This window comes from Oppia nitens, unplaced genomic scaffold (genome assembly GCF_028296485.1).
Source record: "Oppia nitens isolate AA-2021 unplaced genomic scaffold, nextdenovo-longstitch-racon4-pilon3 scaffold1_pilon_pilon_pilon, whole genome shotgun sequence".
Classification (NCBI taxonomy): Eukaryota; Metazoa; Arthropoda; class Arachnida; order Sarcoptiformes; family Oppiidae; genus Oppia; species Oppia nitens.
The window spans coordinates 297,258-325,182 of NW_026533199.1; the positions used below are offsets into that span (position 1 = coordinate 297,258).

The 27,925-nt window shown below is 20.3% G+C and overlaps 2 protein-coding genes across 2 annotated transcripts; one reads left to right on the plus strand and one right to left on the minus strand.

Annotated features, from left to right (window-relative positions):
- Positions 1 to 1,684: 1,684 nt before the first annotated feature.
- Positions 1,685 to 6,334, plus strand: LOC128952542 (uncharacterized). Its single transcript, XM_054297951.1, has 8 exons — positions 1,685 to 1,870; positions 2,368 to 2,511; positions 4,098 to 4,146; positions 4,267 to 4,386; positions 4,524 to 4,603; positions 4,759 to 4,919; positions 5,206 to 5,283; positions 6,268 to 6,334. The coding sequence occupies exons 1-8, from the start codon at positions 1,685 to 1,687 to the stop codon at positions 6,332 to 6,334; spliced, it is 885 nt and encodes a 294-aa protein (XP_054153926.1).
- Positions 6,335 to 15,162: 8,828 nt separating this feature from the next.
- LOC128952543 (beta-1,3-galactosyltransferase 4-like) lies at positions 15,163 to 16,786 on the minus strand. Its single transcript, XM_054297952.1, has 3 exons — positions 16,300 to 16,786; positions 15,592 to 15,917; positions 15,163 to 15,180 (listed from the first exon to the last, which is right to left on the minus strand). The coding sequence occupies exons 1-3, from the start codon at positions 16,583 to 16,585 to the stop codon at positions 15,163 to 15,165; spliced, it is 630 nt and encodes a 209-aa protein (XP_054153927.1). The 5' UTR covers positions 16,586 to 16,786.
- Positions 16,787 to 27,925: the final 11,139 nt, after the last annotated feature.

The following is a 27,925-nucleotide window of genomic DNA, read 5'->3' on the forward strand; positions in this document are numbered from 1 at the left end:
ATTTTAAGAAAATTTTTTTTAAAGTATAGATTTGAATAAACCATCAAAACAAGGATAAAAAATATGCATTAAAATTTTGATATCTACGGGAACAAAAAGAATAAGTATAAGCGTCAAAAGTATAATTATAGATGATTATTTTGTTATACTAAATCATTTGATACCACACATGAGTAGTTATTTTGCCAAACCGAGTCATTTGATACCCCACATGACTATATTATATTTTGAATTACTGAATCATTTGATACCATACATGACAATATTTATATTATGTATATTTGACCAGTTTTTAAATTTTTATATGTTATTATATAGCCGCTATAATTATACAAACTAATAGTTTTCAATGTTATTCAAGTTTTTTTTCTGAAAATGCTTTCTAGCATTCTTAACTGGTTTTTTTTATGTTATTAATTTTTATTGTTTTTGTTACATATATATAAAACGATATTATTTAGTGTAAATAATGTTAAATGTAAATGTAATAAAGTATTTATATCTTTTTTATTTATGTTGTATACATAAGCTATTACTTTATACTAAAACTAATTTAATATTTATTTATTTGTTTTTTGTTTAATATAAAATATTACATAAATTAAAAATAATTTTGGCGACGAAAATTGGTAGGGGGTCCCGCTGGGGGAAAATTTTAGGGATCTCAGGGAGGTAAGATGATTTTACTCTACCCAACCCCCCCCCCCCTTTTTGCAACCCTGATTAAACTACATATATAAATATATGTATTATATTAGTTAAATTTATATAAACTTTACTAGATAATTATTTTAAATAATTAATTTTCAAGTTTCTAAATGTGTGTGTGTTTTTTTAGATGTACATGTATTATAATAAATTAATTTTGTTTTTCAATATCAATTAAGAAAATTTTTGTGGTTTACTTTAATAAAAATATTTGTAAAATATAAAAATGTAAAAAATTTAATAAACTAATTGACTTGTTAAAAATAAACAAAAATTTATACTTGAAATCAATTGATTAAAATTAATTTAATTTATTGCTATTATTGTAGTTAATTTCTAAAATTATTTTTTATTTTTTAAATACAGAATCTATAATAATAATGATTTCCTAATTAAATTGTATTAATTTATTGTTTGTTTTTTAAAAAATTTGATTAAACCGTTTTTTTTGTTGTTGTTGGTTAAATAGTGGTCTATATAATTAGTTAAACATGTATTTATTTTTTAAATAATTGATTAGAAAATTGAAAATTTTCAATAATAATCAAAGAAATAGTTTTTATTTATTTTTTGTGAATATTAAATAACATAAATTATTTAACAACAACAAAAAATTACTTACAAATAATACAACATATGGTTCAACTATTTTTAAATCAAAGAAAATAAAATTGACGTAAAAAAATATATACTAAAATAACTTTTTTTTTAGAAATAATTTAATTAATTTTTTTAAGTCCTATTAATAAATTTGCTTTAAGATTTTTTTTTATTAATATCTTATTTTTTTACTTTATATATATATATTATATTAACACACATATTAAAATCATCAAACATTTACTTTTAGTCAACTACTAATTATTGATAATATTTTTAATTTATTTTATTTTTTTAAACTACTAAGAAAATGAAACTTATTAGTGTAAATCAATTATTAGTATTAGTATTATTAATAATAACACCAATAATACTAATGCTATTGGATTTATCTCATCAGAAACCAAATAATAATTATAGTTTGCCTAACAATTTGATATTAAGATCAAAACCAATTAACTTTTACAGTCGAAATCTGGCCCTAAACCTACCCGTCCGTCAAAAGCTTGAATTTGATAAATTTCAAAATATGACACTTAAATCAATTAGGACTGTTGATGGTGTAAATACTAAAAAAAGTAACTATATATATATATATATAAATTATTATTATTATTATTATTAATCACATCAATTATATTATTAATTTTTCTATATATTTATTTATTAATATATATAGATTTTTTTACACCAACAAAAAAAGATATTGAAATTAATACTAAAAAAAGTAACTATATATATATATATATATATAAATTAATATTATTATTATTATTAATCATATCAATTATATTAATAATTATTAATATTATTATTTTTTTTATTTATATATATATATATATTTTTAATAATAAAGAAATTAAAAATAATAATACTGTTATCGACTATGATTTAAGTAAACTTGATATAAATAATTCAACACAAATTATAACGTTTTACAATGATTATAAAGTTAGTATTATTATTATTATTATTATTATTATGTTAAATATTATAAAACAAATCAATTATTATTAGTAATATTTATTTAAATTTTTTGTTTGTTTGTGTAATTTAAAGACATTGTTCAACAAAACATATAAAACCAAAGAGGAAGAGGAAGAAAGGGTCGGTCTATTCAAGGAAACGATTGTATCGATTAATAAACACAACGCCGACGACTGTTCCCATTATATACAGGGTATCAATGAAATGTCAGATATGGTTAGTCTTATATATTTATAATAAATTAATTAATTTTGATTTACATATTTTTTTTATAAAATAAAATAACTATGGATTAATATGTTATAATAGATTATACTTTTTATTTTATTATTTTTTTTTAAATTGTTATCATTATTCAAAATAAATCATCAAAGAAATGGTCAGAAATAGAAAAACAAAAATTCGGTTATAAAAAACCAAACGAAAATAATTCAAGAAATAATACAAACAAAAGTAAAAACGAAAAAATGCCTAAAAGTATGTATATTCTCTCTCTCTCTCTCTCTCTCTCTCCCTGAGCCTGTATACCGGTGTCGCAGATTGTTGAGATTTTTTTTTTATAAATAATAATATTACATTAATAACTAAAACTTAAATTTAAAAAAAACCATTATATTGTCTACTGCTTAAAACTTAATTAAAAAATAATAAATATTACTAATTTTGTCTCTGATTTTAATAAATTTATATATTATATATGTATACATATTTTATATTAGCATACTATCAATTATCATATTTGAAATTTATTTATTGTTATTATAATAAATCATTGTATTTGTACAATAAGTTTCATCCGCACAATGATAAAAGTTGTTTATTTATAAGTGATGTTATAGTTATTAACAGCTATATTACATACTCTGAGCATCGGATATATTGATATTTGTATTATATATTATTATTATTATTATTATTATTAATGTAATAATTATTTATTATTATTATTAATATTATTACTATTACAGTAACATTATATTCTGACGATACTACTAATAATATACCGATTGAATGGGATTGGAGAAAGTATGGTATAGTAATCTTACCAATAAATCAGGTATTTTTTTTTAAATATCTAATTGTAAAATTGATATAATTTATAATCATTATATCATTACGATATTACAATTAACTATATATATATATATATAAATAAATATATATAATAGTAAGCATAGAGATAAAATTTATCTTTTATATATTTATATAGTAATGTAAAAGTTTTTATAATACAAACAAGCAAATAGTTTTTTTTATATAATCTAATTAATTCAGACAATCTATAAGTTATAGAAATTTAATATAGATATTAGATATAAATACCATCTTTTAATATTAGGTACTCTTAATAGACAATTGTATTGATATATAATATAAATAATAATATAATAAAATATTATATAAATTATAATAGAAAAAATTATTTTATTTAATATTTAATTAAATTCTATAACTTTTTTTTAATTAATTGTATGATTTATTCTATTATACTATTAATAGTTATTTTAGTTATAAATTTTAAAATATTGACTTATTTATAAATAAATACCTATCTTAATTTTTATTAAGTTTTAAATTTTAATAAATTTACTGTTCATGTAAATACAGTAGTATTCAATTATATATTTAAATGCTAAAAACACTTTATTGGACTTTTTAAATATGATTTTTGTTTTTTGAGATAAAATAGCATCCCTGATACCAGGTGCCAAAGTTCATCAAAAATAAAAATTTAATCTGCCATTTCCCCCCCCCCCAATTTTTAAGTGTTTTATTTTTTTAAAATAAAACTAAATTTTTAGGAAGACTGTGGTTCGTGTTGGTGTTTTGCATCGGCCTCTGTATTGGAAAGTAAATAACAATAATAATAATAATAATAATAACAAATTTATCAATTACTTTTATTTTAATTACTATTTTTATTATTATTATTATTATTGATATATATATATTATATCCTTATATTATTAGGTCATCTAATGAAGGTTCAGATTTCTGAGGATAAGTTTGATCCGTCAAATCAATTGATATTAAGTCAACAGAATCTGCTCGACTGTACTCGTAGTTACGGAACGGATGGTTGCAATGGAGGTCTGTATTATAGTTATTATTATTATTATTATTATTATTATTATTATTATTCTGTATAATAATTTATTATATTATTATTATATAATAATAACAATTAACTTAATTAATTATTTATTTTTATTTTTTTTTAAATTTAGGTTCCAGTAGAGATGTTTTTGAATTTTTAAAATCAGTTAAAGAAATAAATACTTACAGTACATATCCCTATACTGGAATAGTTAGTTATATTTTATATATATTTTGTATATATATATGTTATGTTTTTATATATTATTAATAATTAAGTGCATTTGTATACTAATTATTATATTTATTATATGAATATATAATTAATTAATTAATTAACTCAATTAATTCAATTGACACCATCAGCCGGGCGACTGCAAGTTTCATCAAGAAAGTCCAATCTTTGTCGATATTAAAGAAGTCAATCATATAACTACCGGAGCCGACGATGAATTAGCGTATGCTATCTATACGCACGGACCGGTCACTGTTAGCTTTCATATAACTCATGGGTTTAAAGATTACAAGTATTACTATTACTATTACTATTACTATTACTATTACTATTACTATTACTATTACTATTACTATTACTATTACTATTACTATTACTATTACTATTACTATTACTATTACTATTACTATTACTATTACTATTACTATTACTATTACTATTACTATTACTATTACTATTACTATTACTATTACTATTACTATTACTATTACTATTACTATTACTATTACTATTACTATTACTATTACTATATAATAAATTACAAATAATTTTTGTTAACACTATAACAACAAACTAAGATACGGTATATTTGAAGATCCATTATGTGATCCCAATAGTGTGAGTCATTATCTGACTGCAGTCGGTTATACGCCCGAGTATTTTATTGTAAAAAACAGGTATATCATAGTTTCTACTATACTAGTATACACAGTATATATATATATATATATATATATATATATATATATAGTGTAAATAATCCTAATTGGGGATAGCCTTAATAGGGGACGGCATACTTTAAATTAGTTTTAATCACAAAATAATTAAACAATTGTTGATATTTATATGTCATTACAAACCTAAGGATATACTTTATAAGACAAGTGAATCAAAATTGTTATAATTTTATCACAAAATCAACAATTAATTGACAACAAAGATAACATAAAATATCACCATTTCATCCCTTATTTAACATTAAGTTTGAAATTAAATTAAACAATATTTAGTATAATTAAATTATAACTATTATTTTTTATACATAAATAATATATTAGTAAAAATATTAATAACAAAAATAATCACTTTTATTAATCTATGTATTAATTATTTAATTAAAAATCAATAATTAGCCGATAATCTCAATTAGGGACATGTAATTCAAAATAATTTTTATCAACAAATGAGTGTCAATAACGTCATCAAATTATAGTTTTATTTATAAATATAATTTTTACACACAAAAAAATAATAGTAAATTTTGAATGTATAATGAAAATGAAAAAATTTAAAAATACAAATTATCAATAAGTTACACTAAAAAAATAAAATAAGTTTTTATAAATTATATTTAATGTAAAATAATCCGTAAAAATGATAAATACGTATAAATATGACATTATATATTTAAGATTAGCCCATTGGGTTGGTAGAGCTATTTAAGGAATAAAAATCATCAACCTATTGGGTTGGTAGAGCTATTTAAGGAATAGAAATCATCAACCTATTGGGTTGGTAGAGCTATTTAAGGACTAAAAATCATCAACCTATTGGGTTGGTAGAGCTATTTAAGGAATTTAAAATCATGAATAGCGATGGTAGATCTAATAGCATCCAATCTCTTCATACCACCCACATAGCTGTACGACTTCCTCTATTCGAGATATTCGAATAGTCGAAAATAGCTCTACCAACCCAATAGATTAATGATTTTAATTCCTTAAATAGCTCTACCAACCCAATAGGTTAGTGATTTTAATATCTTAAATAGCTCTACCAACCAATAGGTTAGTGATTTCAAATTCCTTAAATAGCTCTACCAACCCAATAGGTTAGTGATTTCAAATTCCTTAAATAGCTCTACCAACCCAATAGGTTAGTGATTTTAAATTCCTTAAATAGCTCTACCAACCCAATAGGTTGGTGATTTTAAATTCCTTAAATAGCTCTACCAACCCAATAGGTTAGTGATTTTAATATCTTAAATAGCTCTACCAACCAATAGGTTAGTGATTTCAAATTCCTTAAATAGCTCTACCAACCCAATAGGTTAGTGATTTCAAATTCCTTAAATAGCTCTACCAACCCAATAGGTTAGTGATTTTAAATTCCTTAAATAGCTCTACCAACCCAATAGGTTGGTGATTTTAAATTCCTTAAATAGCTCTACCAACCCAATAGGTTAGTGATTTTAATATCTTAAATAGCTCTACCAACCAATAGGTTAGTGATTTCAAATTCCTTAAATAGCTCTACCAACCCAATAGGTTAGTGCTTTCAAATTCCTTAAATAGCTCTACCAACCCAATAGGTTAGTGATTTTAAATTCCTTAAATAGCTCTACCAACCCAATAGGTTGGTGATTTTAAATTCCTTAAAGAGCTCTACCAACCATTGTATTTAATTATTTGATTATTATTATCTTGTTTTTGTGATTTTGAATATTTTAAATGATTATAAATAAAGTTATATTTAAATTAATTTTTTTATAATTTTTTATAATTTTTTAAACTTATAAATATGTTGCACTGTATTTTTGTAACTATAATTGTGGGAATCGGTAGTATTATATCTATAATATTTACAAAAATTTAAAATGAACATTTTATTATTTCTGTGTAGATAGAATATAAAAATAAATGAAAATAATTTTTGTATTTAATTTTTTGTGTGTATTATATAATTAATTAATTTATTAATTTTGTAGACATTATTTATTGTCAGATCTTGTATCCTAACAATTGCTTAACTTTTTATAATTTTTTTTGGCGTCCCTTATTGAGACCATTTCCCCTATACAGCATATATAGATTTTAAAATAATAGTTTAATTAGATAATTACAGTGAATTAGTTATTTATTTATTTATTTATTTATATTATTATTATTTTCGATACCCGGTTGACTGGGTGTGTCGGGAGACAGTTGGGGCCCATTATGGGGTGAGGATGGCTTTGCCAGAGTGTCCCGGTCTCAGATAAACAATTGCGGTATCAGTCAAAATGACCACTATCCAGTGCTGGTCAATGATGTCGGAACCGATAATATGAAATATAAACTAAAAGAAATTAATTTTAAATAAATCCAACTATATATCTGTATGTACTGTACTAACTAGAAAATATGTATTTTATATAAAGTATTAGTATTTATTATATTTAATCTACAGTATATAAATGTATAATAAATATACTGTACTGTATATTTTATTTAAGTTAATTATTTTATTTTATTTTCAATTTACTGCAAATATTTTAGCTGTTTTTTAACTTGTTGTTAACTTAGTTTTTTCCATATATAATATTCCATAATAATATATAATTAATCTAAAATTTAATAACTTTTAAACATATAAAAACCTATTAAAAGTTTAATTTTCTATAAATTTATTATAGTTTATTTTTATTTTATTTTTTTTTAAATAACGAATAATGTGTATTGTGTTTAAATTATATTGATTAAAATAAATTATTTTTGATGATAATAATGATAATAATAATAATAATAATATTCAAAAAAAACTTGAAAAGTTTTGTTTTCTGATATCTATAATGGCTTTTTATGTGTGTGTGTGTGTCTGTGTGTAGCATTTCATTTTGCGAATTTTGAAATTCTGACTTCAGATTCGGTTAGAGGACTACTAATAATGTATGGAAAAGTAGCATCAAAATTTTGATATCTCTTCGGGAACATAGACAAAATGGCGGCCAAAATAAAAAAAATAGGTAAAAATTTTTAAAGTTTAGAATTGCATAGAGAATAAAAAATAAGATATAATAAATCAAAGTTATTTTTTTATTTTTTAAAAAATGGCGGCAAAAGTATAAGAAAATTTTAATTTTTTTAATTATAGATTTGAATAAAGCATCAAAAACAAGAATAAAAAATATGCATTAATATTTTGATATCTACGGGAACAAAGAATAAGTATAAGCGGAAAAAGTATAATTATAGATGATTATTTTGTTATACTTAATCATTTGATAACACACGAGTAGTTGTTTATTTTGTCATACCTAGTAATTTGATACCCCACATGACTAAAGTTGAGTTTATTTTGTTATACCGAGTAATTTGATACCCCACATGACTAAAGTTGAGTTTAGTTTGTTATACCGAGTCATTTGATACCCCACATGACTATAGTTGTTTATTTTGTGATACCGAGTCAATTGATACTCTACATGACTAAAGTTGTGTTTATTTTGTCATATTGAGTCATTTGATAACTTGCATGACTAAAATTGAGAATATTTTGTCATACTGAATCATTTGATACCATACATGACAATATTTATATTATGTATATTTGACCAGTTTTTAAATTTTTATATGTTATTATATAGCCGCTATAATTATACAAACTAATGGTTTTCAATGCTATTCAAGTTTTTTTTCTGAAAATGCTTTCTAGCATTCTTAACTGGTTTTATAATAAATTATATTAATTGAACAGTAAAAGTATTAAATTATATTAGATATTATAAATATTAAAATCTAATATATTAATAAATAATAAATATAAATATATATATATACAGTATATACTGTATATTTAATAGAATAGTAATAAGTTATTTGCTTTTGCAACACATTTGCAAACAACAAAAAAAAAAGTAACCATTAATTTATTAATTAATTTATATAGATATATAATAATAAAAAAAATATTTAAAAAAAAAACAATAAAAATAATTATGAAATGTTTAGCATTATTAACAACAACATTGTCGACAACAGCGGTAATACTATTCATTACGATTGCAACCGTTGACAACAAATGGTTAAAATTAAATACCAATTCAAGTGATGCCAAACAGGCTTTTGCTGGCCTATTGGCCACAAATCCTGGCGATAACTATTGGACTAAACATACGGTTGGTTTAGTACGGATGAGTGAATTTCAACAAAATTCAGACAATAAAAGTCAATATTCAATAAGTCTTAGTGTCAATCATTATACTAATTGTACGGCCAGTGATGGACCTAATGTTGAACGATCAGCCAAGGGTTGTCTCGAAGTAATTTTTAATATATATATATATATTTATAAATTTATATTTAAACTATTTATTATAAAAAAAACTAATTATAATCCTATTAATTGATTTTATTATTATTATTATTATTTACAGTCTTTATTTGATTGTTCGGTTGATGTTTTGAAAATTGGTAAAACATTTCAGATTCTTCTAAACAGATTAGCCTGTTATCCAAATGATAATAATTGGGAATAATATTACAATATTATATAATAATAATAATAATTATTATTATTATAAAAACTATTGTTATGTAATTTATTACTACTATTACTATTACTTTTACTATTATTATTACTATATTACTATTACTATTACTATTACTATATTACTATTACTATTACTATTACTATTACTATTACTATATTACTATTACTATTACTATTACTATTACTATTACTATATTACTATTACTATTACTATTACTATTACTATTACTATATTACTATATTACTATTACTATTACTATTACTATTACTATTAAAACTACCACTACAACTACAACATCAACTACTACTCTACTATTACTAAATTATATTAAACATAAAAATTATGTACAACTGTTATTGTTGTTTATAAATAATTGAATAATAAATTTATAAATTTAAAATAACATATTTATATAATTATTCACATTTTATTTATAATTTTATTGTTTATTTTTTAATAAAAAAAATCAATTATAATTAAAAAGTTATATACTTTATATTGTTTGTACAAAAATTAATTATGGTTTTAAAACATTTTCAATAAATTCGTTCCTATAATTACCAGGTGGATAATATTCGCAAACAATATCCGTATGTAATTTTGTCACTGGCTCATACCATAGCATCTAGCACAACCAATTGTCTTGGTACTTTTCCAAACTAGTTGAGTAAAATGACCGGTAATGTTACTAAATACAAAATTATTATAATTGTAAGCCAATGATTCGTTATACCTGTTTGTTTGGATAAATTTATAAAATTTATATTTAGTATAGATATATAGATATATAGATATATAGATATATAGATATATAGATATATAGATATATAGATATATAGATATATAGATATATAGATATATAGATATATAGATATATAGATATATAGATATATAGATATATAGATATATAGATATATAGATATATAGATATATAGATATATAGATATATAGATATATAGATATATAGATATATAGATATATAGATATATAGATATATAGATATATAGATATATAGATATATAGATATATAGATATATAGATATATAGATATATAGATATATAGATATATAGATATATAGATATATAGATATATAGATATATAGATATATAGATATATAGATATATAGATATATAGATATATAGATATATAGATATATAGATATATAGATATATAGATATATAGATATATATATATAGATATATAGATATATAGATATATAGATATATAGATATATAGATATATAGATATATAGATATATAGATATATAGATATATAGATATATAGATATATAGATATATAGATATATAGATATATAGATATATAGATATATAGATATATAGATATATAGATATATAACAGTATACTAACCATCGATTTACAGCTCTATTAAAACTATTATTATTAGTTGATATTCGACTTAAATTTTCACCAATACTTATATCTCGTTTATTGTGGTTAATCTTATCATTAAGAGATACCTGCGTTTGCATCGATTTTTTGCATAAGATATTAGCTAAATAAGGTTTTTGAATAAATAAAAAAAATAATTTTTATAATCTTATATATAATATTGTATTTAATATATATATATATATATATATATATATATATATATATATATATACTGTTTATATATTTACAGATTGATTGAGGGATAGTTGTGGTGAGTGGTGACGGTTTCGATAGTTGTTTGATGTTTTCAAACAATCTTTTTGAAAGTCATCATCCGTTGTATCTGTAAATGTTATTTTACTGATGGAATCTTAAAAAAAATACAATTGAATTAATAATTTAATGTTAAATAAATTGAAACAACATTTGTTTGATTAGTAAATTAATTATATATATATATATATATATTATATATAAATAAATTAATAATTTTAAATTACCTGAAACATAAATTATAATAAAAAAAATAGTAATTAATTTCAACATTTTGGTTAATGTAATTTATTTTATTTAACTTATATTAAAAATCAAAATTATAATATTTTAGTTATTACTGTTTTTTAAAAACTACATAACAATTGAATTAATATATAGCTGTTTATATAGTTTAGAAACATTTAAAAAATAATCAAAAAATAATAGCAATTATAAGTTTTGTAATAATAAAATGATAAGCAATTTATAATTTCCATTACATAATAAAATTTTAATATTATTATTATTATTATAAACTAAAATAATTAAGCAATAGACTTAAACAATAAATTATATTTTAAAAACTACAGTAGTATAAATTATAAATGAATTTTAATATTATTAAATTTGAAATAATTTCTAAAATATATACTGTATTATTGATAAACAATAAAAATTATTTGTTTTTTACTATTTATTTTCTAAAAATCAATTAATATTTTCTAAATAATTGTTTTTAAATTAATTAAGTTAGTAAGTTATTTTGATACAATTTTTTTTTTGTTTTGACTTTAAATAATGTTATTATAATAATTTAAACTTACAATAAAAAATGATTTTCTATATTTTATGTTATAATAGTATAAAATTTATACTAATACTAATATTACTAATAAAATATTACAAATATTAAATAAATAATTATAAATGATATTTAAAAATTGTTTAAGAAATATTATGATAAAACAATATTTTTATTTATAATTATAAAATATATCCAAATAAAACTGTTTTATATATTAGTAAATGTATACCTTACAATTATATAAATTATTTTTTTCAAAATTAATTTATTAAAAAATAATTTTAATTAAATATAATAGATTAATATCTGTAAATTTGTAAATCAATAATTAAATTTTTATTTATTATGTTAAACATTATTACTGTATTTAAAAAATAGTATTATATTTTCTATTTTACAATAATAATTATAATGTATACTTTATTTATAAATTTCATAAACTATTTTATAATAAAATATAAAAATTACAAACAGTACATATATTTATTATATAATACTATATATTATTATAAATACTAAATACTAAAATCTAAAATAATATATATACATATATATATAATATAATAAATATATATTTAATAGAAAATTTATTTGCAAACATATTTGCAAAAAAAATAACCATTAATTTAATTAATTTATATATAATAAAAAAATTATTTAAAATACTGAAATATTATTTTTAGTAAACTTATAACAATAATAATAGTAATAAAAAGTAGAATTAATAGTAATAATAATGAAATGTTTAGCATTAACAACATTGTCGGCAACAGCGGTAATATTATTCATTACGATTGCAACCGTTGACAACAAATGGTTAAAATTAAATACCAAATCAAGTGATGCCAAACAGGCTTTTGCAGATATTTTGGCCGCAAATGTTGCCAATAATTATTGGACTAAACATACCGTTAGTTTAATACGAATGTTTGAATTTCAACAAAATTCAGACAATAAGACTGTCTATTCAATGGGTATTAGTATTAATCAATACACTAAATGTACGGCCAGTGATGGACCTAATGTTGAACGAGAATCAGCCAAGGGTTGTCTCGAAGTAATTAATATACAGTATATATATATAGACTATAAACTATAAATTAACTAAAAATATTTATAATTTTTTTTTTTTAAAAATAATTATAATTAATTAATTTATTTAAAATATCATTTTTTTTAGTCTATTGAAGATTGTTTCGCTGAAGTTTTGAAAATTGGTAAAACATTTCGCGAATTATCATTACGTTGTCATCCAAATGATAATAATTGAAACTAATTTTTTTTTGTAATTTTTGTAAATTTTTTTACTATTACATTGTTTACTTTATATTTTCATAGTAAATGATTCAATTTTTTTACTATTTTTTTACAATCATAGAATTAAAAACTAGAAATAAACTATAATTTAAAAAAAATTAAAAACAAATATTCTAATAAAAATGTTTCATTTTTTTTGTGTCTGTTTTTAACAATACATTTTCATTTCATTCAATAGTCATAGTAAAAGTTACTAATATTTATAATATTTAATATAATTAATATTTTTGACAACAAATCGATTAACTAGTGTTGTTGACCTACAAAACAACAACAAATCAAATCAAAACATTTATAACAAACAACAACAACAAAATTATTGCTAATTTTTCAACCCGTACTTTGTTTGGCCGATTCGATGGACACGACCGACGGCTATTGCAGTTCATTAGCCCTATTCAGAGTCGGCTCAACCAATACTACATGTTTGGCCTCTATTAGGTTCAGACCTATGGGCCACACAAATCCATACTATACAGGCTTTGATTTCACGATTAGTTTTTAAAATTATTCACTTTTTTTTTGGCTAAATATCGCAGAAATCGATTTCTAATAAAAACGTGACTTATTTTGTTGTCGTCCATTGCTGTCGAAATCAACTGACAAGACATCAACCCATGTGAATGAATACCAATGTTTTAGCGGTCGGATCAGCTCATGTAATATCAAGTAAACAACTGATTACTTCTTCGACTTTTGTCGACCAACTGCCGGACACTTCGATGCCGCCGACGGACCGGCAGACAGACAGACACACAGACAGACAGACAACAGGAGTTCGTGAAAACATAAATAAAATGTAAAATGTTTTTCTCATTTTTTTGTTGTTGTTTTCATAAATATCTTATAGTCGTATATCATTTGAATTGGTATTTAATTTAAACCATTTATTGTCAACCGTTGCAAACTTAATAAAAAAATATTACCGCTTTTGTCCGACAATGTTAATAATGCTAAACATTTCATAATAATTATTATTATTACTATTGTTATAAGTTTACTAAAATAATATTTCAGTTTTTTTTTTAAATATTTTTTTATTATATATAAATTAATTAAATTAATGCTTACTTTTTGTTTGCAAATGTGTTATTGCAAATAACTTATTACTATTCTATTAAATAATTATTTTTATATATAATATTTTAGATTTTTAGTTTTAAATAATAAAAGTATTTATAAATTACTTAAAAAACTTACTAAAAATATTTATAATTTTTCTTTTAAAAATAATTATAATTAATTTAAAATTTCATTTTTCAGTCTATTGAAGATTGTTTCGCTAAAGTTTTGAAAATTGTTAAAATATTTCGCAAATTATCATTACGTTGTCATCCAAATGATAATAATTGAAACTTATTTTTTTTAAATTTATTTTTACTATTACATTGTTTACTTTATATTTTTTTAGTAAATGATAAAATTATATTTTTCATTTTTTTTACATACATAGAATTAAAACTTAGAAATAAAATAGTATTAAATAGATAAATGTAATTAATTTTAATAATTAATTACATTTTGTATTTGATCTAGATACAATAAGACAAATTTGATTTTTTTATAATCACAAATTGTACAAGTTTATTTTATAATAATTAATTATAGATTTTTTTTATAAATAATAATAATAACAATACGAAAACAGATTATTAAAAATGTTATATTTTTTTAGTTATTAAATAAATTTTGATTTAAATGAATAAATATTTATATATCTAATTAATCTAAATATTTTTGTACAATAATTTATTTTTATTTAATATTATAAAATATAATATTAAAAAAATAATAATTATAACTAAACTGATTATTAATGAAATAATTATTTTTAAATCACTAGTCATATTGATTGTAAATTGAAATTCATGGCAATTGTACATTGATTTTGTTTGGATATGTGACCACCAATCAGTTAGTTGACTACCGGTGCAGTCAAATACAATTGGATAGCCATAGTAGACACAAACATCGGAACATTGGTCGGATGTCCAATGAATTAGTGGACTATCAAATCGGCCGATGCCAGCCGTTTGGGCTAATATACCGGTTATAAACAGATCTTCGCGATCGACTACAGGACCGGTATATATGTCTAACTGGTGTTCCAGTCTATCCGTACAGTCTTTCATCAGATATCCTCCACCTGTTGTATAATTGGGATAATTATAGTCGCCATTCATCAGGTAATCATCGGTCTGATAGTGTCGCCGACGATGGTTTGGGTCGCGACTGATCCTCGACTTTGACTCTAAGTATCCATTAATACCTGTTTTTAAAAAAAAAATTAATTTTTATTAATATATTTTTTCTAACTATTTTTTATTTCTATTATATTTATTAAAACAATATATATTTACTTAATATAATGTATAATTTAGTTATAGTTTACATATCAAATTGATATATCAACTGTATCATTTTGATATTGACAATTAATAATATTGATATATTATCAATAATACTTGTATTATTATTATTGTTTTTTTAATTATCTAAAAATTTTTAATCTAAAATCTAATAACTACTATATTTATATATACTTATGATTTAATAAATATTTCTAATTTGTAGTAATAATTTTTTTGTTGTTATTAAAAATCTATTTATTTTATGATATATACAGTATATATATAAATATATAAATTAACCTTGTTTAAATTGATGTAAATTATCTAACAATAGTCTAACATTGATAACAGTTTGGTCATCAACTTTCAATACATGTTGTCTGACTGTCGGCGGACACCATTTATTTGTCCATCTGATCAATGAAATGGTCTTAAGTGTACCATTAAAATAGTTGTCCACAAATTGAAACTGTAGTATATCACGGTATCGGTCGGTTTCGGTAGTCAATTGCCTATTGACCATCAATTGCCGGCTCATACCCAATACAAAATACGTGCAAACACCCAATTGTTTGGCCTCAGCCATCCATGTATGCCGTATGGTTTGGCGCCTATCATAATCCAGGCCACTGGCCACTGCTGCCGAATGTATGAATATTATTAACGGTTGTCGACAGTGTCGGCGGCAGTTCCCGGCGGCGGCGGCGGTCAGGTTTGTGTTCACTGTTTGTTGTTTGGTTAGTTCCAGTTCATTGGGACTATTGATTAACTTGCGCACAGTTATGTCGTAATTGGGATTTACAATAAAAATATCAATATATAATATACTAATAATTATTATATCGATTAACAATATAAGTAATAATAATAAAAATTTTATTAATTGTATTTTATTTCTACTAATACTTATCATAATAATTGTTACACTATTTTGTTTTTTTTTACATTATTTAATCACACAATTATTATTATATTAATTAATTTTTTTAAAAAATATATACATTTAATTATTAGTAACAGTATTATCAATTAATTAATTATACAGGATATATACTGTATATATATATATATTAAAAATTTGTTAAAAAATAGTTGCACACAATTATCATAATTTCATTTTTATTTTAATTTCTATTATCATTTTAATTTTAAGTACATTTTAATCAATTTGATATTTTTAAAAAACAATTTATTAAGTAATTGTGTTGTTATTTTTCAAAATATATATATATATATCAATGTCGGTGTATATAAGGGTAATAATAATAATAATAATAATAATAATAATAGATATTAGTCATAGTATTTAGTACATTGATTAGATCAGTTGCCAAGTTTTGAAATATTTTATCTATTTTTTTGTTGTTGCTATTATTTATTTAGTTAGTAATATTATAGCTAATTATTTACACAAAATGGTATGGTTTAGTTAATTGGTAATAATAATAATAATAATAAGAAACAACTTGTATTTTAACATTAAAATAAAACAGTGATTTATTACTTAGCAATTAATCAGTTTATCTATTAATTCAATAATTGTTAATTAAATTATAATGACGTAAAAGTATATTATTCACATTTAATATTTTAAAATTAATATTTTAAAAATATCTATTACTTTTAAAATTGTCCTGGCTCATACCAATAACATCTCTAATACCATATAACAATAATTGTCCTGGATACTTTTCCCAAATAACTTATGTAAACAATTTCCCGGTTTTGTTACTATAGTTATATTTAATTTTTTTTTAAATATAAATATATGGTTTTACAATCAGTTTGAAAATTTTCATCAGTCCTATCACTAAATGTTGTTTTAGTGTTTGAATCTTTAAAAAAAACAAATTTTTATAAACAATATTACAAAATACAATTGAATTAATAATTTAATGTTAATTTTTTATAAAACATTATTTGTTTAATTAGCAAATATATACTAACCCAATAGTTAACAGCCGTATTAGACAATTATAAGTTTTTATTTATAGTGGATATTCAGGTTTAATATATTTTCACCTATAGTTATACTGTATATATATATATATATATATATATATATATATATATATATATCATTTCCTTTATGGTTAAGCTAAATCATAATAAGCTATACGAGTTTTTTTTTTGTTGATAATAAATAAAAAAAAGTAAGTTTTATAATCTTATATTTAATTATGTATTTATATAATATATTTACAGATTGATTGATTGAATGGATAGTTGTGTCGACTGTTGACGGCTATCGATATATTTGTTTGTTGTTTTCAAACAACAATCTGTTTGAAAGTTATCATCTGTTGTATCAGTAAATGTTGTTTTACTGATTGAATCTTTTAAAAAAAAAGTACAATTGAATTAATAATTTAATGTTAAATAAATTAAACAATATTTGTTTGATTAGTCTATTAATTATATATATATATAAATAAATTAATAATTTTAAATTACCTGATTATATAAATTATAATAAGAAAAATTGTGATTAATTTCAACATTTTCCGTTAATGTAATTTATTTTATTTAACTAAAGACTAAAAATAAAAATTATAATATTTTAGTTATTATTGTTTTTTTAATATATATATATATATATAAATATTACAAAATACAATTGAATTAATAATTTAATATTAACAAAATTTTTAACAATTACATATATCCCATATATATATAAATATATAAATAATAATTTAAAATTATCATATATATTTAAATTATATTAAGAAAATTAGTATATATTATTAATTTTATTAATTATTAAATTAGAAATAATTTCTAAAAATATATATTAGGAATTGACAAACAAACAAATATTATTTGTTTTTTACTAATAATTTTTTTAAAAACAATTAATTGTTTGTATAGAAATTTATGGGTTTAAAAAATTTTCTATATATATATATATATATATATTTTATTCTATTTTTTTAGTTTCTATTATTATTTTATATATAATATATATATCTATACAAACAATTAATTGATTTAAAAAAAATTATTAGTAAAAAACAAATAATATTTGTTTGTTTGTCAATACCTAATATATATTTTTAGAAATTATTTCTAATTTAATAATTAATAAAATTAATAATATATATATATATATATTATTGGTACTTACAAATTACCCAGGTAGATAAATTCACAAACAATATTTCATTTTGTCCTGGCTCAAACCAATAGTATATTGGTTTTTATAAAATATTGTTTTTACAATCAGTTTGAAAATTTTCATCAGTCGTATTATTAAATGTTGTTTTAGTGTTTGAATCTTTTTTTTTTTTTTTGAAAAAACAAATTTATAAACAATATATATAAAATACAATTGTATTAATAATTTAATGTTAATTTTTTTTTAACAATATTTGTTTGATTAGCAAATAAATTATATATACTATATATATATATATATATATATATTAATAATTTTAAATTACCTGATATACTGTATGAATTATAATAAGAAAAATAGTGATTAATTTCAACATTTTTCGTAATATATAATAATTTATTTTATTTGACTCAAGTCTAAAAATCAATATTATATTATTTTAGTTATTATAACAATTGAATTAGTAGATCGGCTGTTTATATAGTTTTTAAAAAATTTTAAAAATCATAAAATAATAGCAATTATAAGTTTTGTAATAATAAAATGATAAGCAATTCATGTAATTTTCCATTACATAAAACTATTTTGTTATTATTATTTGCCTTATAATGTATTTGCATCATAAGCAATATAATAAATAAAAATTTAACAGAGAAAATATATTGAATTATAAATTATTATTATAAATTTTAATTAAAATTTAATAAAAAATAGTTAAATAAAAATTATGAATGTTTTTTAAAAAAAAAATAAATTTTCAATTAAACATAATTATTGAAAACAATTTTAGTAATTATAATTTCATAATAAATAAAAAAAAATATATATATATATATTTAAATTGATAATTAGTGTCCTATAATAAACTTTTAATTATATTAATTGCTATTAAGTTTTTTTTTGTTACGAACATTTTAACATTTTAACGGCAATTAATTTATATTTTTTGTTACGAATAAATATTATTTATATTTTAAATTACTGATAATATTTTCAGTTATATATACAGTATATACCGTATGTACATACTGTATATATATACTAGTATTGTATAGTTAGTAATAGTGAATATATATATATATATATATATATATATATATATATATATACAGTATATTATTGTAGAGTATATGTAATTAAAAAAAATAATTTTTAGTTAAATTTGTTAACAAATAAAAAACAAATAAAAATAATTATTGTATAATTATTATTTTGTATGTTTTGAAACCAAATTTAACCTGAAAAATATTATTATTATTATAAAACTATTGTATAATTAATCTGTAATAATTAAATAATAAATTTTATACAGCATTGTAAATTATTAATATATAATTAATTTGTAATTAAAACAAAAATACAATTAGTACCAGTGTCATATATTGATATATAAAAAAGACAAAACAAAAACTATGAAAATAGACATTTACTAATTTTATTATTTAAACATTTAAAAAAAATAAATAGTATATCTATTTCTATTAAATTTAAATTATTGAAATGCACCCAAATAAATTATTGATATTTATTTTTAAATTATTATTAAAATTACATTAGTTTATAAATTATAAATTTAAAAATAGAATTTAAATATCTATAAAAAAAATGATTGACTGAAATGATTTTGTTGGGGGGTATGTTTTTAAATAAAGCTTAACTGCCCCCCACCCCACCCCACCTCCAATTGATAGATCAATTTTTTAAAAAAATACCAACAACAACAACAAAAATATTTAGTTTGTTATCCATGTATATTACATTATTAAATTGTTACAGTATTTTAATAATAATAAATTATTACACTAATACTAAGTTATAAATATAATAAATATAATAAATAAAATATTATATATTATTTACTGTTTTTTCAAAAAAAAAACTGAAAAAGTTTTGTTTTCTGAAATCTATTTTGTGTGTCTGTGTGTAGCATTTTTTTTACGAATTTTGTAAATCTGACTTCAGATTACGGTCAGAGAGGACTACTAATAATGTATTGAAAAGTTGCATCAAAAATAATTTATCTTTTCGGGAACATAGACAAAATGGCGGTCAAAGTAAAGAAAATTTTTAGATTTTTTTTAAAGTATAGATTTGAATAAAACATCAAAAAACAAGCATAAAAATATGCATTAAAATTTTTATATCTCTTCGAGAACATAGAGAAAATGGCGGCCAGTCAAAAAAAAATTTAAAAACGTTTCGAATTGTATAGAGCATCAAAAATAAGATATAATAAATCAAAATTATTTTATTTTTTCAAAAAAATGGCGGCAAAAGTATGATTTTAGTTGTTTATTTTATTATACTGAATCATTTGATCATTAATAAAGTTTGGTTTATTTTGTTATAACGAGTCATTTGATACCATACATGTCTATAGTCGAGTTTATTTTGTCATACCGAGTCATTTGATAGCCTACATGACTATAGTCGAGTTTATTATGTCATACCGAGTCATTTGATACCCTACATGACTATAGTCGAGTTTATTATGTCATACCGAGTCATTTGATACCCTACATTACTAAAGTTGAGTTTATTTTGTCATGCCGAGTCATTTGATACCCTACATGACTATAGTCGAGTTTATTATGTCATACCGAGTCATTTGATACCCTACATGACTAAAGTTGAGTTTATTTTGTCATGCCGAGTCATTTGATACCCTACATGACTATAGTCGAGTTTATTATGTCATACCGAGTCATTTGATACCCTACATGACTATAGTCGAGTTTATTATGTCATACCGAGTCATTTGATACCCTACATGACTATAGTCGAGTTTATTATGTCATACCGAGTCATTTGATACCCTACATGACTAAAGTTGAGTTTATTTTGTCATACCGAGTCATTTGACAATATGATTAAAATCAACTGACAATTAATTTGCGAACATAATATTTTATGCCGTCAAAGTTTTTTTTTTATCTGATAATGCTTTCTATGTTAAAGGTTTTATGTTAAATTATATTCGATTGATTGTTTTTATTTTGCCAGTAAATATTATTACAAATCAAATTTGATATATATATATATATATATATATATATATATATATATGTATATTATTAAAAAATTAAAATTACACGTTAGCTATAATTTAAATAAATTTTAATACAGCTTTTTAATAGCATTTTAATATTAGCATTATAAATAAAATAACATACATTGTGTTTAATTATTGTAAATTATTGAATATTATTTTTTATTTTATAATACAGTAAATATCAATATACAATATATATATTTATGCTTATATATACTGTATATCATAAAATATATTAACCATTATATTAAATAAAAAGCCTATTATTTATAGTAATAAATATTTACTTATGTGTGCAACAAATATGATAATAAATTATTGTTTTAATTGCCGTTAAAATGTTTCGACCAATTGATTATATTTTTTATATAAATAGGTATTTCACTGATTGTTATAACAGATATGCCGATCCATAAACCAATAGTACCGCCGATTTCATAGAGTAGTCCATAGATATCCATAGCTAACTGTTCAATGATTTGTGGCTCTAATGTATGTTTGGGTATTATATTGATCTCAGTATAGTTCATGAGTCCCGACCCTTGAGTTGTATAACTAATATCCGGTAATATTATAAAACAACGGTTCGGATAAATTTTTCTACATTTTTGTTGAAATAAAGCAAATAATTTAAAATAATTTAAATCCATCGGACAATAGGTTATCGTATTATTTGTTAATAAATTTATTGTTTGAAAATAAGTTGGAAAACAGTAGCCATAAGTTTCAATAAACATTTTTTTGATACATTTAGAAATTTTTACAAATTTCCTATTATTATATAATAAACTATTGAATGCATTAGCGACTGATGATTGAAAACATTGTTGACTATTGGGTGTCGACAACAGTTTAATAGCTTTAGTCGTATAAATAATATTTGTTATACTATTTAATTCAATTGAATTTAAATAATTATTGCCGTAATCGTCAAAACTGTTTAAAATAGACATTTGAATTTTTTTAGACATAGTATTAGAAAAACTGTTGTTATATTTGATAACAATATTTTTTAGTGTTTTGTTTTCAAATAATAATAAAAAATTTTCAGTAAAATTGGTGAAAAATTTATTCTTAAAATTTATTTTGAAAAAATATTCATATTTAAGATCAGCTGGATCATTTTCAATATTTCCACTGATTTGCCTATTAGGACAATCAATATGTGTGCCATCAGTAAACCAAAAACGACATTCAATCAGATCTCTGTAATAATCATATATTGATTTACGTATACGGCGTTTATTAGTAGTGTTGAAAATTTCCGGTAAAATTTTTTCAATATTATTCAAATAATAATTTTTAGTTTTTCGTAATTTTTTATCATATATTAACATTGATGTTGAAAATGATTTTAATAATTTAATATCAATACTAATATCTGGTATTTGTATGTAATGTTTGAATTGTATGGTTTGTGTTTGAATAGTATATTGCAAATAAATATTAATAACAGCTAATAAGTGCCAAATCATTACAGTTAAACATATTAGATATAATAACCAATTGATTATTAAATCAATAATATGTTTATATTTATAAAAAATTCTAACAATATTATTGTTATTGAAATAATAATAATATAATAATATTAAGTTATAATTTAATAGATTTCTCATCGATTCTAACAATGTGTATATACTGTATCCCCAAAACATACCGATAAGTCCTCCCAATTCACACCAATAAGCTATGGCTGTCATCGCTGGTGAATTTATTATCGATAATTTAAAATCTTTTTTAATCTTAATAAAAAATATTTTTAATTTAAGGATATTGTTTATATTTTTTGAAATTTCTATTGTGTTTTTTTCTATATCATACGTATAGTGATTGCAATCGGGTTTACATTTAGTTAGTAATTCACGATAATTGTAACCAACAATACAATCAGTAATATTAATATTATGGCTTAGATTATTATAATGATTAATAAGCGATAAAATGTGTGATTTATTATGTATGCGATATTGAGTCCAATAGTAATTATAATTACATTTTCTATACTCTCTATCAGTCATTACATTTAACATGCATTCAGTTCGGGATTTTGGTTGAAGTATTAGTCGTCCATCAGTTGATTGTTTGTCGCCATCACTGATATCATAGTTATAGCAATCAGTCTGATAGGGAAACGGCAGATATTGTTGTAGTCTTGAATATATATTATAAACACTGTGTTTATTATATAGCTTAATATCATCCATACGGTGCTGAAAATGTGTCGGTCTATTCAATCGATTTATTTGTAGTTTTAATGGCCTCTTATAATCTAATATTATTTGGATTATTATATTTGTCAAACTAGTATCAAATTCATTATCAGTGGTTATATTGCTATTGATACCCTGGTGGTAGTACATTAGGGTCAGACATGGTCTACCCGTATAGCTATAGCGTATAGTGTCTTCACCAGTAAACTGATTGCATTGTTTTATGATATTTCCATTGATATTACATTGAAAACTATATGGATTATTCAATAATAATTTTAGCTCCTGTTCCTCAAAACATATGGTTATCGATGGTATAGAGTTGGCATCAAATTCACCTGATTTATTGAAATACATTGATGTGGTTATAGGGTATCGCAAATATTCAATTGAATGCATACATAGATAAACTGAAAATATTATCAATAATAAAATGTATAGAATTTTAATTTTCAGTTTCATTATTATTATTATTATTAATAATAAGTATAATATTTTTAGTTATTTTGTATTTTATTAAAATATAATTAACTATATTATGAATATTATGAATATTATTATTTTTTTAATGAGCACTTTACTGATCAAAATTACATTACAGTTACTGTATACTATACAGTGTATAGTGATGTTACTTATAATAAATGTATTTCATATGAAATACAATACTATTATATACAGTACTTTAAATATATACTGAACTTAATATTAATATATTTTTTATAACAACAACAACAAAAATAATTAATAAATTTTAGTGGTGTCTACATTATTTTTTACATATAAATTTATTATTAATATATATACTTTATATATATATATATATATATATAAACCAAGTTAATTAATATTAATATATTTTTTTAGAAAAAATTGTTAGTTAATAATTTATATAAAATATTTTATTATTTTGGTACCATTAGCAATAATATGTATTAATAGTTATAAAAAATACTATTATATATATATATATATATATAAACATAGATAAATATAATAAATTTAAATAATTAATTAGTACATTATGATAACCCAAAAAAAACATCGTTAATAATTTATTAATATTTTTATACTATATATGTTTATATCATCTATTTAGATAAAATGGGAACAATTTTATAATCAATATAAATTGTACCAGTTACAAAACAAAAAAAAATAATTACAATCTATTTTAATAATTAATTATAGGTATGAAATACATAACTACGAAAAATAGTTAATTAGATGTTTTTGTTTTTATATATCACTATATGACACTGGTACTAATTGTATTTTTTGTTTTAATTACAAATTAATTATTTATTAATAATTTAAAAATGCTATATAAAATTTATTATTTAATTATTAAAATTAACAATTATATATATATATATATTTTATTTTTATTTTTTTAGTAATAGTTTATGTTTTGTTTTTATATATCAATATATATATATATATATATATGACACTGGTACTAATTGTATTTTTGTTTTAATTACAAATTAATTATTTATTAATAATTTACAATGCTGTATATTCACTATTACTAACTATACAATACTAGTACAATACATACGGTATATACTGTAGTAATAGTGAATATATAATTAGATAACTTTATATTATTGTACAGTATCTGTAATTAAAAATATAATTTTTAGTTAAATTTGTTAACAAATAAAAAAACATAAAAATAATTATTGTATAATTATTATTTTGTATGTTTTTAAACCAAATTAAACCTGAAAAAATATTATTATTATTAATCTGTAATAATTAAATAATAGATTTTATACAGCATTGTAAATTAATAATAAATAATTAATTTGTAATTAAAAAAATACAATTATTACCAGTGTCATATATATATATTGATATTTATAAAAACAAAACATAAACTATGGAAATAGACATTTACTTAAAAAATAAAATAAATAATATATATATATATATATATATATTTATAATTGTTAATTTTAATAATTAATTACGACATTTTATACAGCATTGTAAATTATTAATAAATAATTAATTTTTAATTAAAAAAATAAATACAATTAGTACCAGTATCATATAGTGATATATATAAAAACAAAAACATCTAATTAACTATTTTCCTAGTTATGTTTTTCATACCTATAATTAATTATTAAAATAGATTGTAATTATTTTTGTTGTTGTAACTGGTACAATTTATATTGATTATAAAAATTGTTAACATTTTATCTAAATAGATGATATAAACATATAGTATAAAAATATTAATAAATTATTAACGATGTTTTTTTGGGTTATCATAATGTACTAATTAATTATTTAAATTTATCTACGTTTATATATATATAAAATAATATTTTTTATAAAAAAATAAAAAAATCTCTAATTATTTTTTTTAATTGCTATAATGCTATAAAAATAATAAAATAATTTATATAAATTATTAACAAACAATTGTTTTTCTAGAAAATATATTAAATATTAATTAACTGGGTTTATATATATATATACAATTAAAACACATGTACAAATAATATAGACATCACTAAAATTTATTAATTATCTTTTTATTTGTTAGTGTCATAAAAAACACATTAATATTAAATACAGTATATATATATTTAAAGTATAGTATTATTCATATGAAATATAATTTATTATAAGTAATATCATTATAACAGTAATTGTAATGTAATTTTGATCAGTAAAGTACTCATTAAAAAAAATAATATATATTCATATTATAGTTAATTATATTTAATTAAAATACAAAATAACAAACAATATTATACTTAATAATAATAATAATAAAAGTGAAACTGAAAATTAAAATTTCATACATTTTACTATTGATAATATTTTCAGTATATCTATGTATGCATTCAATTGATTACTTGCGATACCCTATAACCACATCAATGTATTTCAATAAATCAGGTAAATTTGATGGCAACTTTATGCCATCGATAACAATATGTTTTGAGGAACAGGAGCTAAAAATTATGTTGAATAATACAAATCGATATATTCGACAAAGTTTTGAATGTAAAATCATTGGATATATCATAAAACACTACAATCTGTTTGCTGGTGAAGACACTATGCGCTATAGCTATACGGGTAGACCATGTCTGACCCTAATGTACTACCATCACCATCAGGATATCAATAGCAATGATTCAACCATTGATAATGAATTTGATACTAGTTTGACAAATACCGGTATAGTAATCCAACTAATATTAGATTATAAGAGTCCATTAAAACTACAAATAAATACATTGAATAGACCGACACATTTTCAGCACCGTATGGATGATATTAAGCTATATAATAAACACAGTGTTTATAATATATATTCAAGACTACAACAATATCTGCCGTTTCCCTATAAGACTGATTGCTATAACTATGATATCAGTGATGGCGACAAACAATCAACTGATGGACGACTAATACTTCAACCAAAATCCCGAACTGAATGCATGTTAAATGTAATGACTGATAGAGAGTATAGAAAATGTAATTATAATTACTATTGAATTCAATATCCTATTCATA